Raw genomic sequence first — 16,693 nt, forward strand, 5'->3', positions numbered from 1 at the left:
AAAGCTGGTACAAACATTTCTGTATAATTCTTTTGTACGTTTTTTTAATTTTTTAAAATATATATTTTATTGATTTTTTATAGAGTGGAAGGGAGAGGGATAGTGAGTTTGAAACATCGATGTGAGAGATACATTGATCAATTGTCTCCTACACATCCCCCACTGGGGTAGTACAAACCCTTGAATGGAATCGAACCGCTACCCTTCAGTCAATAGGCAGATGCCCTATTCATTGAGCCAAACCCATTAAGACTCTATATAATTCTTTATGTAGATATATGTGTTATTTACCTATGTGAGCTAAACATTCCCCAAGGGCTCCATGACTGCAAGAGGACACAGCCCGGGCTGAGGGATCCTCCTGAGTGCATGAATTTTGTTCAGTAAACCTCTAGTTTATACATGTCAACTAGGAAGACACGATTCCATTCATAGTAAGGGAGGATGCTTGTGCCCGGCTAGATACAGAATTTCGGGCATATATAAGGCAGCTGATAAATGATTCTCTCCCAGCATTAATTTTTTTTTCTCCCTCTCTTTCCATCTCTTTTGATCTCCAGCTTCTCGCTGCAGAAATGTTCCCAAACCGGACACTTCTCACTTCCCAAAGTCCAAAGCAATGTTGTTGATTTGCTGATGGCAAGCATTCTGACAGTGGTGGGGTGATACCTGTTGCTTTAATTTGCATCTCTCTGATTTTGAGCATTTTTTTCACATGTCTCTTGGCCACCTTATCCACACTGCAGCCCATGTGATGCTAACACTTTGGATGGCTTCAGAAGCACATGCTCTTATTATGAGTGTCTGTGACATTAACATTGTACAGTGGATTCAGTGGAGGCAGGTTAGAACTAGTTAGAGACTTGAGCAGCCTGTGCAAGCTATAGTTGGCCTACAGGCACCTCATGCCAAAAGTCCTGAATGAAGAAACATTGCCTGTCATTTAGGAAGAGCAGGTCCTGAAGAAAGATATGCAAAACCTGCAGCTAAAGGAAGCCAGGCAGGGTCACCGGAAACATACTTGCTCCAGACATCACATCCCCTGAAGGGGCTAGGTGACCTTGAGAATACTTGTCTTCTTGGGCTATTTGCCCCTTAAAGCTGTGCTTGTGCCTACTAAGCAACACCTGACCCTGGCCTTGGAGGGGAGAAACTACATTACCCACAAGGCCACGCATGGAATGCCACCAGGCTGAGCCAATGGGGGCTCAAATAAGGTATTTCCTTTTGGCCCCTTCTCTGGGACGGGACCAAGTCCTTTTGGCGGGATTTTGTCTTCTGAGGTGTTATCTCAGGACTGGAGCGTGGTGTTCCCACCTCACTGCCCGTTGTGAGAGCCTCCCGTGGTGCTCACCGCTCACACGTGGGGTTGGAGCTCGGAGTCACCGCCCGGACCCCGGCCAGGGCCGGGACAGGCCCCGCCATTCCTGCCGCGGCTTCCGCTCCCGCCGCCCCCGCCCCGCGCGGCCCACAGAGCGCGATGGCGGCGCCCGCGCTGAGGGGCTTCGCTGAGGTGAGTTCCTGTCCCCAAGGCCCCCCGCCTCCTCACCCCGCACCCCACAGCCCGGTGCGGGCCTGTCCCTCCTGCAGCTCCGTCCGCGGGGAGGACCGTGAGGAAGGCGGAGGGGAGGGAGGAGCGCGGTGGCTTCTGAGGACACAGCCAGTGCGGGGCGGAGAGGACAGGGGTGCCCGGCCTCTGAGGTTCCCCTGACGGTGTGGCTGTGAGGATTGGCGGGCTTATCGGAGGCTGCAGGGAGGACTCACGGCCTCATTTGGGCTTTCCCCGCTGTGTGGTCCCTCAGGGGCCTGGGGTGGTCCTGGACCCGCTGGGAGACAGGCTTCTCCACATGCCATGTGCCAAGTTCATGGGGAGCCCAGCGAGACCCAGTGGCATTGGAGCAGGAAGGTGGCAGAGCTGAGGGAGTGAACCCGGGACTGAAGATGGAAAGAAGTAGCTAACTTAAAAGACCATTGAAATCTCTAAAAGAGTTTTTTTGTGTATATTTTTGAGCCAAACTGTGGACATAGGCGGGAAGCAAAACCTCAATGAATGGAGATAAGGCTCCTCAGAATGGCGGGTTACATTTGTATTTATTCATTGCAATCAAAGTTGGCACATAGATGGGTTACATGAAATTGATTAGTGATAGATTAAGGAGGTGGGATAAACCAAAGTGGTGGGAAACCCTTGGGATTGGATAAAAAGTAAAGTGATGGACACATACTTAGGTGGATACAGGAACAATTAATATGATAATGAAAGCATTTGTGGTATTTGTCCTGTAGCCCACCACATCCGGTTGTCCCCCTGGGGTTCCAGAAAAAGGGAAGTTTCAAGTTACCCAGACGTTTCAAGGGTATGTTATCTTAGATGCAAAAACACAGATAGGCTCAGTTAAGGAAAAGCTTGACTTTGGCAGTGAAGATACCATCCTAGGATGTAACTGCCCACCATCACTGTATTTGGTTAAAGTTTAATTTCAGACCATCCTGTGGTTCCTTTAGGTCTCTGAGTTTGCAAGACTGCCATGCAGGCCTCCCCTGAGCTTGTCAGGTCAGCATGTGGGTCCTTTTGTCCACAAGGATAAAGATTACTAGGCGGTGTGCACATCTGGAGGAAATGTGAGCTGATGGTCCCCGGAACCTTGTGTGGGGACTTAAATGTGAAGCAGAAACTCAGACTTGGCTTTGTCTTGGAGGCATTGTCTGGGACACTGTAGTGGAATTGCTGGGCAGGAAGGCTGGGGCTCTGCAAGCATTGCCCAGAGCTTAAATGACATTGCTCTCTACTCTCCCCCAATGCTTCCCACCTAACCCAGCTGCTCTGCTGAGTGCAATCCCAGTGAGTAATGAGATTGTGGTGAGAGAGCAGTCTGCACTGGCATTAGGGTTTTCTTTGTCCTGGAGGTGGTTGAGGGTGGGGAATGATTGTCAGGAGAATTACTGGTTCTCAGAGACAACTCTGGTGTCAATTGTCTCCATTCTGACAGGTTGGTGTGACCTTTGAGGACATTGCCCTGTACTTCTCCAGGAAGGAATGGCGCCTCCTTGATGTGGGTCAGAGACAGCTGTACCTGAATGTGATGCTGGAGAACTTTGAACTTGTATCCTCGCTGGGTAAGACCCTCACTCTCACCAGTGACCTGGACTTGGCTTTGCGATTTTCCAGGCCCCATCCCTCAGGGTGTGCTTTGTCCTCCCATGTAGACTGTGGAACTGCTTGATTTTCCAGTTTCCTGGGGAGGGTGGGTCTGTTCCCACTGCTCTCTTCTATTGCTGAAGCCCCAATTCTCCCTGCTGGACTACATTCACAGGGAAGGACTTGAGGATAAGTAGTGTTTCAGGAAGCATGAGGAATTCCACTTTTTTCTGTGAGGAAAGCATTTTCTATATTCCATTTGGTTATTTGTACCCATTTTTGAGAAGAAGTGTTTCTACATCCTTATCCTGGTTAATAACTATTTTTTGTTTAAACATTCTTTTGATGACCTTGTGTATTTTATATATTAAAGGCTTATGACATACAGGAACACATATTATTGCGTGTGCTTAATTGCGCTTTGCAAATATTGCTCCCCCACACCTGCTTTTCTACAAAGTCCATGTTTTTGCAACCTTGGGTTCTGCAGGTCTAGTGCCACCATGTTTGTATGAAGCTCAGGTGCTTATTACTAGTGCTTAGAATAATGTGTTTGTAATGAAGTTATATTGAGTTTGCTTTTAAGATAGACTCATTGTATTGTTATTAGCCTGCACCATGGTATTATTAACATAGCTTTATTGTTTCCTGGGAATTCCACATAATTGTGTGAAATTCTTTCCATATTGCAATATTTGCTTCATTATGCTGATCAAAACTGAATCCACATTCTCTCCAAGCAATTCCTTCAGATAATTTGCAAGTATTTTCTTCTGTTCTTTACATTTCCTTTTTTTTCATTTTGTTTATTGCTGTTGTGCTGAGAAGTAGCTTTTTTTCTTTATTTGTTGCAATCTGGACAGTTTTTTCTTTTTTGTCTGGTGGTGGGTATCACCTTCAGAACATCCTGTACAAAACAAACCTCCAAAACTTTTTCTCTAGAGTGTCCTGAAGAGTTTTCAGTTTTAGGGCTAACATTCAATTCTGTCATGCAGTGGTGTTGTGTTTACATGAAAGTATTGATTTCCACAGCACCATTGTTGTGTTTACATGAAAGTATTGATTTCCACAGCACCATTCATTGAAGAAACTATCTTTCCCTTCTTCTGTGGCTTGCAGCTCTATCAGAGATTACTTGAAAGGATATGCCTGATTTTATTTCTGTGTTTTCTGTTCTCTTTTCTTGATGTATGTGTCTATGTTTTGCCAGCAACACACTATTTATTTGCTTTCTTTTTGTACTAAAATGAAGTCAGGAAGTGTGATGCTACCAGCTTTGTTTTTGCTATTCTCATATATTTCAAGATTCTCTTTTCATTTCTTTGTAAAATAACATATAATAGAATTATCCTCAGGATTGCATTTAACCTATAGATTGTGTTGTGTACTAGGGGTATTTTCAACATATTTTTTTAATTCTTTATTGTTTAAAGTATTATATATGTTTTGCATATGACTTCTCTTTCCCCTATGACCACAAATGAGTGAGATCATGTGATATATCTTGTTCTTCAACTCGGTTATTTCACTTATCATAATGCTCTCCAGGTCCATCCATGCTGTTGCAAAGAGTAAGACTTTCTTCTTTTTTTACAGCAGTGTAATGTGCCATTATGTAGATCTTCCACAGTTTGTTCTTCTTTAAAATATATATTAATGATTTGCAAGTATTTTCTTCTGTGATTTTAGAAAGGAAGGGAGAGGTAGAGATGGATAGAAACATCAATGATGAGACAGAATCATTCATTGGCTGCCTTCTGCATGCCCGCCCCTTATTGGGGATCAAGCCTGCAACCCAGGCATGTGCACTTGGCCAGAATCAAACCTGGGACCCTTCCTGTAGTTTTGGAGTATGTTAAGTGTAAATTTCAATCTAGTAAAGTTATTCCTAGATATTTTAATATTTTTATTGCAGTGGTAGATAGGATTGTTTGTTATTCTTTCTGTGAGTTCATTATTGGTGTGTAAAAAAGTCATATTTCTGGGTGTTAATTTTGTATCCTGCTGCAGGGCTGAATGTATGTATGTATGTATTTATTTATTTTAAATATTTTTTAATTGATTTTTTTTACAGAGAGGAAGAGAGAGGGATAGAGAGCTAGAAACATCAATGAGAGAGAATCATCGATTAGCTGCTTCTTGCACACCCCCACCGGGGACGCACCCACAACCAAGGCACATGCCCCCAACCGGAACGTAACCTGGGACCCTTTAGTCCTCAGGTCAACGCTCCATCCACTGAGCCCAACTAGTTCCAGCCTGAATGTATTTATTATATTTAGTGGTTTTTTGATGGAGTCTCTATGGTTTTCTATGTACAATATCATGTCAACTGTGAATAATGACAGTTTTATTTCTTCTTTTGCAATTTGGATACCTTTCATTTCTTCCTCTTGACTGCTCAATATGGCTAGCACTTCCAGTATTATATCAAACAGGAGAGATGAAAGTTGTCTTCCCTGTGTGGCTCCTGATAGGGAAAATGGTTTTAGTTTTTGCCCATGGAGTCTGATGTTTGGCTTTAGGTTCATCATGTAAGGCTTTTATTATGTTTTTTGTTTTTTTTTTAAAATAAATCTTTATTGTTCATAATATTACAAATGTGTTCCTCTTCCTCCCCCCTCAATTGCTCCCCTCCACCAGGTTCCTACCCCACCCTCTGTCCTTTCCCCATCCCCCATTGTCCTCATCCATAGGTGCACAGTTTTTGTTCAGACTCTTTCCGCACTCCCACTCCCCTTTTCCCCGAGAATTATCAGCCCACTCTCCTTCCATACCTCTGCTTCTATTATATTCACCAGTTAATATTGTTCATCAGAATTTTTAATTCCCTTGGTTTTTAGATTCACTTGTTGATAGTTACGTATTTGTTGTTCATAATTTTTATTTTTATCTTATTCCTCTTCCTAAATAACCCTCTTCAGCAATTCATATAATTCTGGTTTGTCGGTGATGAACTCTTTTAGCTTTTTTTTATTAGTGAAGCTCTTTATCTGTTCTTTGATTCTGAGTGATAGCTTTGCTGGGTAGATTATTTTTGGCTGTAGGTTCTTGTTATTCATCACCTTGAATATTTCTTGCCATTCCCTTCTGGCCTGCATGGTTTCTGTTGAGAAATCAGCTGACAATCTTATGGGTGCTCCTTTATAGGTCACTACCTGCTTTTCTCTTGCTTCTTTTAATATTCTCTCTTTGTCTTTTGCTCTTGGATTTTTAATTATGATATGTCTTGGTGTGGTCCTCCTTGGATTCCTTTTGTTTGGGGTTCTGCGGGCTTCCTGGACTTGTAAGTCTATTTCTTTCCCCAGGTGGGGGAAGTTTTCTGTCACTATTTCTTCTAGTACTCTTTCGGTATCTTGCTCTCTCTCTTCTGGAATCCCCATAATTCTGATGTTGGTTCGCTTGAAATTGTCCCAGAGGTTTCTTACATTATCTTCAACTTTCTGGATTCTCTTATCTTCTCCCTTCTGCAGAGGAGTGTCCTCTGGCTCTTTGTGTTCTAAATCTTTGTCTTGATTCTTGCGATCTTCCAGTCTGTTTTTAGGACTTTGTATAATATTTTTTATTTCAGACAATGTATTCTTTATTTTTTGTTGATCCCTTATCATTTCTTGTTGATTCCTTATTAATTCTAGTTGATCTCTTTTCCTATCCTCATAGGTCTTAACAATCTTTTCTAGGAAATTCTTGAAAAACTTTATAAGCGTAGATTTGAACTCTATATCCAGTCGCTTTTTGTCCTCCATTTCTTTTGTTTGTGATATATTTCTTTGTCGTATTTCGCAGTTACAGATGGGATGGGGTTTCAGGGTGTAGCCTACAGCCTTGGCTTCCGTCAGCCCCGCCCTATGCGGCTCCTGGGTCTCAGGGTCCTTCAGTACTCACTGCAAGCGCCTCTGACAGAAAGGTACCCTCGATATTCGCCTGCTACCAAACAGTCTAGGCTTTCCTCCAATTAGTCCGGTATTGGGGTTCAGTCATTTGGAAGTGGAGTTGGAGGTGGTGTTCAGAGCAGTCTGGAGCCCCAGTCTCCTTCCCACCGGGGAAATCCTGCAGCACAGCCAACCGACCCTTCTGTGCGCACAATGTGCGCGCCGGGGCCTCCTTTCGCTGCTCCCCCGGGGTTTCGCCTCGCAGCCCAGCTCCCTCTGTGTGAGCCTGGGTCCCCAGGGTCTGGCCTAGAACTGGGGTTCAGAGCAGTCGGAACTGGGGCCCAGCACAGTCGGAGCTTTTATTTCCTTCCCGCTTGGGAACGCCAGCCAGGCACTCATCCTCCCTCCTCTCTGGGTCTGTCCTCTCCGTGCGCGTGCGACGTGTCTCCATACCTTAGGCTTTTACAGCTCCTCCGCTCTTCCTTCTGGTTTTCTCCTTGCTTCTCGTTGTAGAATTTCCAGTCAGTTGACCTTCCTGTAGTTCTGCATAAAGTCCATTTTATATTTTAGTTGTATTTTATTGAAATTGTTGTGTGTGGCTGCGGCTAGGTGTCTACCTGAGCAGCCATCTTGGATTCTCTCTCTGATGTCTACACATTTGATGAAGCAATTTCTCCTTTCAAACTCTAGGACCAATTCTAGCTCAAGAAATCATTCATTGGCATATGGAATTAAGGATTTTGACCGGATGGGGTGTTGTTTCAGGTTTGGGAAAGTCCTTGAAGCTCCATGAGCTGAGGTTAGAATAAAAAAAAGTCTATGGTTAAAAAAAAAAAAAAAGTCTATGGGTCCACAGTGGCTTTGGCAGGAAATTGTTATTTTATTTTATTTTTTATTTTATTTTAGTTTTTTAATAAAAAATATCTTTTATTGATTTTACACAGAGAGGAATTGAGAGGGATAGAGAGTTAGAAATGTCTGTGAGAGAGAAACATCGATCAGCTGCCTCTTGCACGCCCCCCACTGGGGATGTGCCCCGAACCAAGGTATGTGCCCTTGACCGGAATTGAACCTGGGACTTTTCAGTACGCAAGCTGACGCTCTATCCCCTGAGCCAAACAGGTTTCAGCAGGAATTATTTTTTTAATTACAAATGATGGTTTCAGAGGCTTTGGTGTCAAATACTATTTGGATCATATTCATTTATATTTTATTCCTGGGATAGTTGTTGCAAACGGGATTTCCTTTGGGATGCATACTGATAAATTTTATGGGGACTGCTCATTAAGTAGACCTTGGAGAGTTCACAAATGTTGCACAGAATTCCGTGATTCGTAAATACAGAAATGTCCAGAATTTTTCACAGAGTAGGCCAATAGGGTCAGTATTTGTACAAGTGCAGTGATTGATGTAGGAAACTCTAACCCTTGTTTTATTTATTTATTTATTTATTTATTTATTTATTTATTTATTTATTTTAAAGATGTATTTAATTGATTTTTTACAGAGAGGAAGGGAGAGAGACAAAGAGTCAGAAACATCAATGAGAGAAAAACATCAATCAGCTGCCTCCTGCACACCCCCTACTGGGGATGTGCTCGCAACCAAGGTACAAGCCCTTACTGGAATCAAACCTGAGACCTGTAAGTCCAAAGGCCTATGCTGTATCCACTGAGCCAATCCAGTTTCAGCATGACACTTGTTTTAACTGTGAGAGCACAGGTCCTTCTCTGCCTGGAACTGGACAATTATGGACGCTGGTTATTAGATGAAGAAGATATAGGAAGTGGTGTGGATATAAGGGAGTCCTAATTGTAGTTTATGTAACCATTGCTACCAAGGAGACACTAGAGAAAACAGTTCTTCAAAGTAAAGTGCTACACAGTAGTCTATAAACCAGAGAGCTGCATGCTGGCTGGTTAACACTGTGTCTTCGCTCACAATGTAGGAGCCAGCCTAAGAGCCAAACTAAGTCACCACTGCTAACATGGCAGCCTCACAAACAGCAATCCCACCACGCAGGTGCATACTGCCTGGTCAGTAACACACTTTATAACGATTTAGACCAAAGAGGCTTCTTTGGAAATAGTGACATTATTCTTTTGGTTATAGAAGTGCACACCTATACAGTGACTAATATACCTTGCTGTGTCCTTCTTTTGTGACTGTGTATAGCAAATTTGCCTTGAAGCCTCTGATTAGGATTCCCAAGCTCAGATTGGCCTTGAACATTTGTTGTTCTCTGGACAGGGCACCCACATTAACCCTAGGTAAATATGTTTGGTAATCTACTCTGGTTATCTCTTTGTAATTCAGCCCCTACTCTTTTTGGCTCTACTGAATTCTTTTTTCTTTCATTACAATTTTTTTTTTTTTAATACTCACTTGTTTGTTTGTATCTGTTTTTTGGTGGTTTTTTTTTTATGGTTGTTTATTTTTATATCCTGTTGCATTTCAGAGAGAGGGGAAAGGAAGAAGCAAGGAGACAGTGGGGAACATTGCTGTGAGAGAGATACATTGACTGGTTGACTATTGCACTCACCACTTGGGGCAGGGAGCTAACCTCAGCCAAGGTGTGTAACCTTGACAAGGAATCAAACCCTCAACTCTTCAGTGTGGAGCCTGACACTTCAGCCATTGAGCAAAAGTGGCCAGGGTTTCAATGTACTCAACCCTTTGTAGTTGTTTCTGTTCATGGAGAGCTGCCATTCTTGTTCTGAGAGTGGAAAGGCTTATCATATTTCTTACTCTCACATCTTGCTTGTTTTTCTCTCATTGATGTTTCTCACTCTTTGTCTCTCCCTTCCTCTCTGTAAAAAATCAATTAAATACATCTTTAAAATAAATAAATAAATAAATAAATAAATAAATCAATCTCTACTCAGATTTTTTCCGCATGATCTCTGTTGTGCTTTGTAGTTCTATAACAGTGCTCACAATACATCTATTTGTTGTTTTCTTTTGGATTTATATCATCTGAATCCCATGTTCGACTCAGTTGGGATTCATGGGGAAGAATCATTTGTGCATCACAGAAGAAACATGACGTTATGAAGGAAAAGGTGCACCCAGAGGCGTTCTTGCCTTGGTGAAGGCCTGTTGGGAAGGTTTTGACACCAGGGCTTTGTTAAAGTAATAACTGGGAACCCATTTTGTTCAAAAGTATTTTGCTTCCACAACCCATTCCTCACTCAATTTTGCTTCTACTGTCTTATTGTTCACACTTTGCCTGCTCCTCAGGTGTAATAATGACCATATCTACCTAGATTCCATGCCCACAGATAACTTTAATCTCTTTACACCTTGCCCTTCTACCTCTTTCACAAGTCCCTCTTTACTGCAGACCAACCTAGGTCCATGATGCTTGCAGAGCCTTGGCATGTAGACATATTATATTGACCTTGAACATCCTGTGCTTCAGTACAATTGTGTTGTATGGCTTTTAGCACATACAAATTATCCTACACAGACCCAGGTCCCTAGCATGAAAGGTCCTAAAAGAAGCCATTTGTGGAGGAACAATGACTAAAGCCTTCTTGTCTTCTTTGTTTTCCACCTTAGCCTTTTGTTCCTGTTCTGGTGAGATTTTCACCATTGACTGACTTTTGAGGCCAGCTAATGTATAACAGCTGATTCCTTAGAGTTCAACTCACTTGTCTTAAAAATCATTCCATGGAATCATGCCTAGTCATGACAGGGAAACAGTTTTCCCAAAAATGTTCTGATTTCATAAGATCAACATGTACTTCACCAGCGTTTCCTTTTGTTCAGGTTGCTGCTATGGAGCAGACAATGTGGAGGTACCGATGGAACAGAATGATTCTGTAAGAGTGTCACAGGCCAGGAATCCCAAGTCAGCCTTAATTTCCCAGAAGAGCCACCCCTGTGAGAGTTGTGGGCTCATCTTGAGAAGGATTTTCCACCTGACTGAGCTGCAAGGAACACAATATGGACAGATACAGCTGAGGTGTGGGGCATGTGCAAAACTATTTTATTTCAGTGCCAAATTTCAGAAGCAGCATGTGAGAGAGAACACTTTCATTAAGGGTGTGGAGAGGATGTCACTTGCAAAGATTTGCAATTTCAATGTGTCCCAGAATCATGTCACCTGTGGGGAGGTTGGGCAGGGCACACTTTGCTGGTCAGAGCATCTCCACCTAAAGGCTGATGAGACCATGGACAGGCCAAATGATATTTCCAAGGGTGGTTTGATGTTTCACAGGAGAAAAGATTTTTACACCAGAAAAGAATGTGAGGAAGATCCAGGCAGCAGTAATCTTCGTCATCATCAGGGACTTGGGACTGGAGAAAAGCTTTATAAATGCAGTGAATGTGGGAAATCTTTCAAGAGTAGCTTCGGCTTTCGTTATCATCAAAGTTTTCACACTGGAAATAAGCCTTATAAATGCAGTGAATGTGGGAAATCTTTCAAGAGTAGCTTCGGCTTTCGTTATCATCAAAGTTTTCACACTGGAAATAAGCCTTATAAATGCAGTGAATGTGGAAAATCTTTTATCCGGAGCACTGCCCTTCATTGTCATCAGAGAGTTCACACAGGAGAAAAGCCTTATGAATGCAGTGCCTGTGGGAAATCTTTTTCACACAGTTCTGTCCTTCGTAGACATCAGAGAATTCATACAGGTGAAAAGCCTTATAAATGCAGTGAATGTGGGAAAACTTTTTCTCGTAAAAGCAAACTTCATTATCATCGGAGAGTTCACAATGAAGAAAAGCCTTATAAATGTAGCGGTTGTGGGAAATCCTTTTCTACCAGCAGTGACCTTCAGTGTCATCAGAGAATTCACATTGAAGAAAAGCCTTATCAATGCAGTGAATGTGGAAAATCTTTTACCACTAGGAGTGGGCTTTATTGTCACCAGAGAGTTCACACTGGAGAAAAGCCTTATCAATGCAGTGAATGTGGAAAATCTTTTACCACTAGGAATGGGCTTTATTGTCATCAGAGAGTTCACACTGCAGAAAAGCCTTATCATTGCAGTGAATGTGGGAAATCTTTCAAGAGTAGCTTTGGCATTCGTTATCATCAAAGTTTTCACGCTGCAAATAAGCCGTATAAATGCAGTGAATGTGGAAAATCTTTTATCCTGCGCACTGCCCTTCAGCGTCATCAGAGAGTTCACACAGGAGAAAAGCCTTATCAATGCAATGAATGTGGAAAATCTTTTACCACTAGCAGTGGGCTTCATTGTCATCAGAGAGTTCACACTGCAGAAAAGCCTTATCAATGCATTGAATGTTTGAAATCTTTTGCCGATAGAACTGGTCTCCGATATCATCAGAGAGTTCACACAGGAGAAAAGCCTTATCAATGCAGTAAATGTTTGAAATCTTTTGCCAATAGAAGTAGTCACCAATATCATCAGAGAGTTCACAGTGGAGAAAAGCCTTATAAATGCAGTGAATGTTCGAAATCTTATATCGGTAGAAGTGCTCTACAATATCATCACAGAGTTCACACAGGAGAAAAGCCTTACAAGTGCAGTGAATGTTCGAAATCTTTTACCTCTAGAAATGGTCTACAATATCATCAGAGAATTCACACTAGAGAAAAGTCTTATCAATGCAGCGAATGTTTGAAATCTTTTCCCCATAGAAGTGCTCTCCAATATCATCAGAGAGTTCACACTGGAGAAAAGCCTTATCAATGCAGTGAATGTGGAAAATCTTTTAACACTAAGAGCAACCTTCGTAGTCATCAGCGAATTCACAGTGGAGAAAAGCCTTATAAATGTAGTGAGTGTGAGAAAGCTTTTATCTCTAGTAGTAACCTTCATAGGCATCAGAGAGTTCATACAGGAGAATAGCCTTATTAATGCAATTAATGTGAGAAATCTTTTAAAAGTTGTGTTGGTCTCCAGTATTGTCAGGGCGTTAACAATGGAGAAAAGCCTTATAAATGCAGTTAATGTTGGAAATCTTTTACCAGTAGCAGTGAACTTAATTGTCATCAGAGAATCCACACTAGACGAAAGTCTTATCAATGCAGTGAATGTAGGAAAATTTTTACCCATAACAGCAACCTTCATTATCATCAGAGAGTTCACACTGGAGAAAGTCCTTATAAATGCAGTGAATGTGGAAAGTCTTTTACTGTTAGCTCTGGTCTCAAATATCATCAGAGTTCACCCAGGAGAAAAGCCTTATCCGTGCATTGAATGTAGGAAATATTTTGTCTGTAGTACTAGCCTTCATGCTCATTAGAGAGTTCACTGCAGAAAAGCCTTATCAATGCAGTGAATGTGGCAAATCTTTTAGAAGTAGAAGTGGTCTTAAATATCATTATGGAGGTCACTGTGGAGAAAGCCTTGATGAACGAAATTAATGTGTGATATCTCTCAGTCTAACTTGTAAATTATCTCTTTACAAAAGAATCTTGATGTGAAAAGATTCTTGATGTGTAGGAAATGTAGTTTGTTAGTTAGGATTTGACTGTTGTATAATATAAGTGAAGTCTCAGTAGTCTGAATTGTATCTGCTATATTTAATCAGCTACATTATGTAACATCCCCCAACTATTTCTGCTGTGTGTGTGTTTGTTTTTATGTTGGAATTATATGTATCTATGCTGCTCTTTGTAACATACAGAGATGTCCTACCAGATCGATGTCAGTACATATTTATTTTGTTAAAGTTATTTCACTTGAACCACCTATATGGTCCGTGCAGATGGCATCAATCACCATCCTCATGTGCCTAGTGAATCTCTGTTGTCTAATTTGTTGAAGAAAATTAGGAATAGCTGAGCCCTTAGTTCTTACTTGTTTCCCTGTCATGAGTCTCCACATAGTATTGATTCCTGCTGGCCCCAGTTAACATAAGGTTTCAGAAGAACTGCCATTTTCAGGGACACACGTTCCCTAGATTAATGATGAGTTTATTTATTGAATGCCTAAGTTATCAATGGGAGAACTGCCAATCTCAGGTCTCTTTCTTTGCAAAATAATGAAGGCCTTTTCCTAAGTCTTCTTTCTACTTGGGTATTCTATTAATTCTACGGGTTTGTTCATAAGAATATCTGGGCACTCCAAGCATGATGATGTGAAAAACTTGTATGTGGTCTCAAACATTTTTGCCCAGAGGAAAGACTATGGTGCAGAAATTAGCTCAGCCATTTTAATCAGGTTTACATTGCTGCCCATAATTTTGCAGGCAACACTTGGCATCTAGTCCTCATGTGAAGATGGATGCTTTGAGACACAGATCACTCCAAAGAGGGAATTGCTGTGACTACCTCAAGTATGTCTGGGAGCAGCATGAATTTTTTTTCTTTTTTGCAAGAGATGCAAAGACAATTGAAGGGGATGTTTTTTCCAGTTGTTGCAGAGGGGCATGTGCCCTAAAGATTTCAATTCCGTGGATGAAGGGCACTGGTTAGAGGACTATTGCTGTGAGGGGAAACCTCTTTTTGCAGAAACACTGACCTAATTACAATAGAAGGAATGGTCTTCATCTATATCTGCACCCAAAAATATTTTTAAAATATATTTTATTGAGTTTCCACAGAGAGGGATAGAGAGTTAGAAAAATTGACAGAGAGAGGATCATTGGTCAGCCGCCTCTTGCACACCCCCCACCGGGAATGTGACCGCAACCAAAGTACATGCCCTTGACCAGAATCCAACCTCGGACCTTCCAATCTGCAGACCGACACTCAGCCAAACCGGTTTTGGCCAGAAATATTTTTGAGGAAACAACTACAGGAGTGGTGTGTACACAGATCTTGGTGACCTCTGCAAGTTTATATTCTGTGCAGCATATAGATGAAGAACATTCTTTTAAAAGCTATAATGTGTAAATTGCATGTATAAGTGTAGGTTTCATAAATCATAACATGTGCATGAAACTGAAATCATCATTACACTCAATACTGATCATATCTATGACTGTAGTTACTTCATGACCTTTAATCTGTTTGCTGCTCTTAATAAAGAACTTGGCTTTTGAGAGAAACCAAGATATAAAATAAAATGTAGTTTTTAAAATCTCTGGAACAGAATAAACTGGTGAATATAATAGCGTCAGGTGCAAAGAAAGGGAGTGGATTGATAATTTTCAGGGGGAAGGGTTGTGGGGGTGCAGGAATTGACTGAACTGAAATGGTACACCTATGGATGAGGACAGCGGTGTGGCGGGAGGTAAGGGCAGAGGGTGGGGTGGGGTGGGAATTGGGTGTAAAGGTGCGAGGGGGGGCGGGGGGAGAAACAACTAATAATCTGAGCAATAAAGATTTATTAATTTTTAGAAAACTTGCCTTTTTAAATATTTTTTAGCTTTAATTATTATTTTAGATATTCTTGGAGATTTCTAAAAGACATATTAGTAGTTCATCTTTTTGTGTGTGTGTGTGATAGATATTCTTTTTAATTACCCTAGGATAATTTGTTGTTGTTGTTGTTATTGTTTTTTTTTTTTTTTTGTTTTGTTTTTTTTAGAGTGAAAGCCCAAGGGAAAGACAGAGGGAAACATTGATATGAAGGAAACAATGGATTGGTTACCTCCTGCATTAGCTGGGACCATGGCCCGGGCTGGGAAGGAGTCTTCAACCAAGATATGTGCCTTTCACTGGAATCAATCCCAGAAGCCTTTGGTCTGCAGGCCTATGCTCTAACCAGAGCCAAGTCGGCTAGCGCTCTGGTGGATATTCCTGTCTTTTAATATATCATTATCATGCCGAAACCAGTTTGGCTCAGTGGATAGAGCGTCAGCTTGCGGACTGAAGGATCTGGGTTCTATTTCGGTCAAGGGCATGTACCTTGGTTGCAGGCACATCCCCAGTGTGGGGTGTGCAGGAAGCAGCTGATCAATGATTCTCTCCTTGATGTTTCTAACTATCCCTCTCTCTTCCTCTGTGTAAAAAATCAGTAAAATATATTTAAAAATATATATATATTATATCACTATCATGTCCATTTTAATAAATATTTGGTTATTGCTAATACAGCTGGTACAAACATTTCTGTATAATTATTTAAAAAAAATATATTGGTTTTTTACAGATGAAGGAAAGTGATAGTTCGAAACATTGATGAGAGAGAAACATTGATTAGCTGCCTCCTGCAGATCCCCCACTGGGGTCCTGCCCACAACCAAGGTACATGCCCTTGACCGGAATTGAACCTGGGATCCCTCAGTCCATAGGCAGACACTCTATCCACTAAGCCAGACCAGTTAGGACTCTATAATTGTTTATATGGATATACATGTTATTTACCTTGGTGAGTCAGACATTCCCTGAGAGCTCCCGGACTGCAATAGGGCACAGCCTGGTCTGAGGGGTCCCCTTGAGCGCATGAATTTTGTTCACTAAGCCTCTAGTTTAGGGGTGTCGAACTCAATCAGAGAAGGGGCCAAAATCTAAAATCCAGCCTAAATCGCGGGCCGAATGGTTTACTGAACAGTCATAAACTGTCATTGTGATGGAAACGCAGCGGAGTGCAGTGATGACAGCGTGGTGTGGGCCACATTGCAAGGCCTGGCGGGACGGATTTGGCCCGCGGGCCTTGTGTTTGACACATGTGCTCTAGTTTATACAGATAACTAGGAAGAAAAGATCTCATTCACAGTCAGGGAGGATGCTTGTGCTGTGGCTGGATCTGGTGTGTGGAGCATACAGGAGGCAGCTGATAAATTATTCTCTGCACTGATTTTTCCCCCCTCTCCA

General features: G+C 41.8%; 1 protein-coding gene across 11 annotated transcripts in view; it reads left to right on the plus strand.

Moving 5' to 3' along the window:
- Nucleotides 1-1,125: 1,125 nt before the first annotated feature.
- Nucleotides 1,126-16,693, plus strand: part of LOC118710221 (zinc finger protein 345-like) — a 50,827-nt gene continuing 35,259 nt past the window's right edge. For 4 of the 11 annotated variants that reach the window (XM_045575979.1, XM_045575980.1, XM_045575970.1 and 1 more), the window contains exon 1: nucleotides 1,361-1,415. Coding sequence is in view for 3 of the 11 variants with exons in the window: in XM_045575977.1 (XP_045431933.1) it covers nucleotides 1,481-1,513; nucleotides 2,991-3,117; nucleotides 10,783-12,836 (2,214 nt within the window). In the remaining 8 variants the exon portion in view is untranslated. Of the gene's footprint in view, nucleotides 1,514-2,990; nucleotides 3,118-10,782; nucleotides 14,536-16,693 lie in introns of those variants that run through there. The other 7 variants (XM_045575978.1, XM_036422703.2, XM_045575977.1 and 4 more) reach the window with 6 other exon arrangements.

The sequence above is a fragment of the Pipistrellus kuhlii genome, unplaced genomic scaffold, assembly GCF_014108245.1.
Source record: "Pipistrellus kuhlii isolate mPipKuh1 unplaced genomic scaffold, mPipKuh1.p scaffold_m20_p_71, whole genome shotgun sequence".
In the NCBI taxonomy this organism is placed as follows: Eukaryota; Metazoa; Chordata; class Mammalia; order Chiroptera; family Vespertilionidae; genus Pipistrellus; species Pipistrellus kuhlii.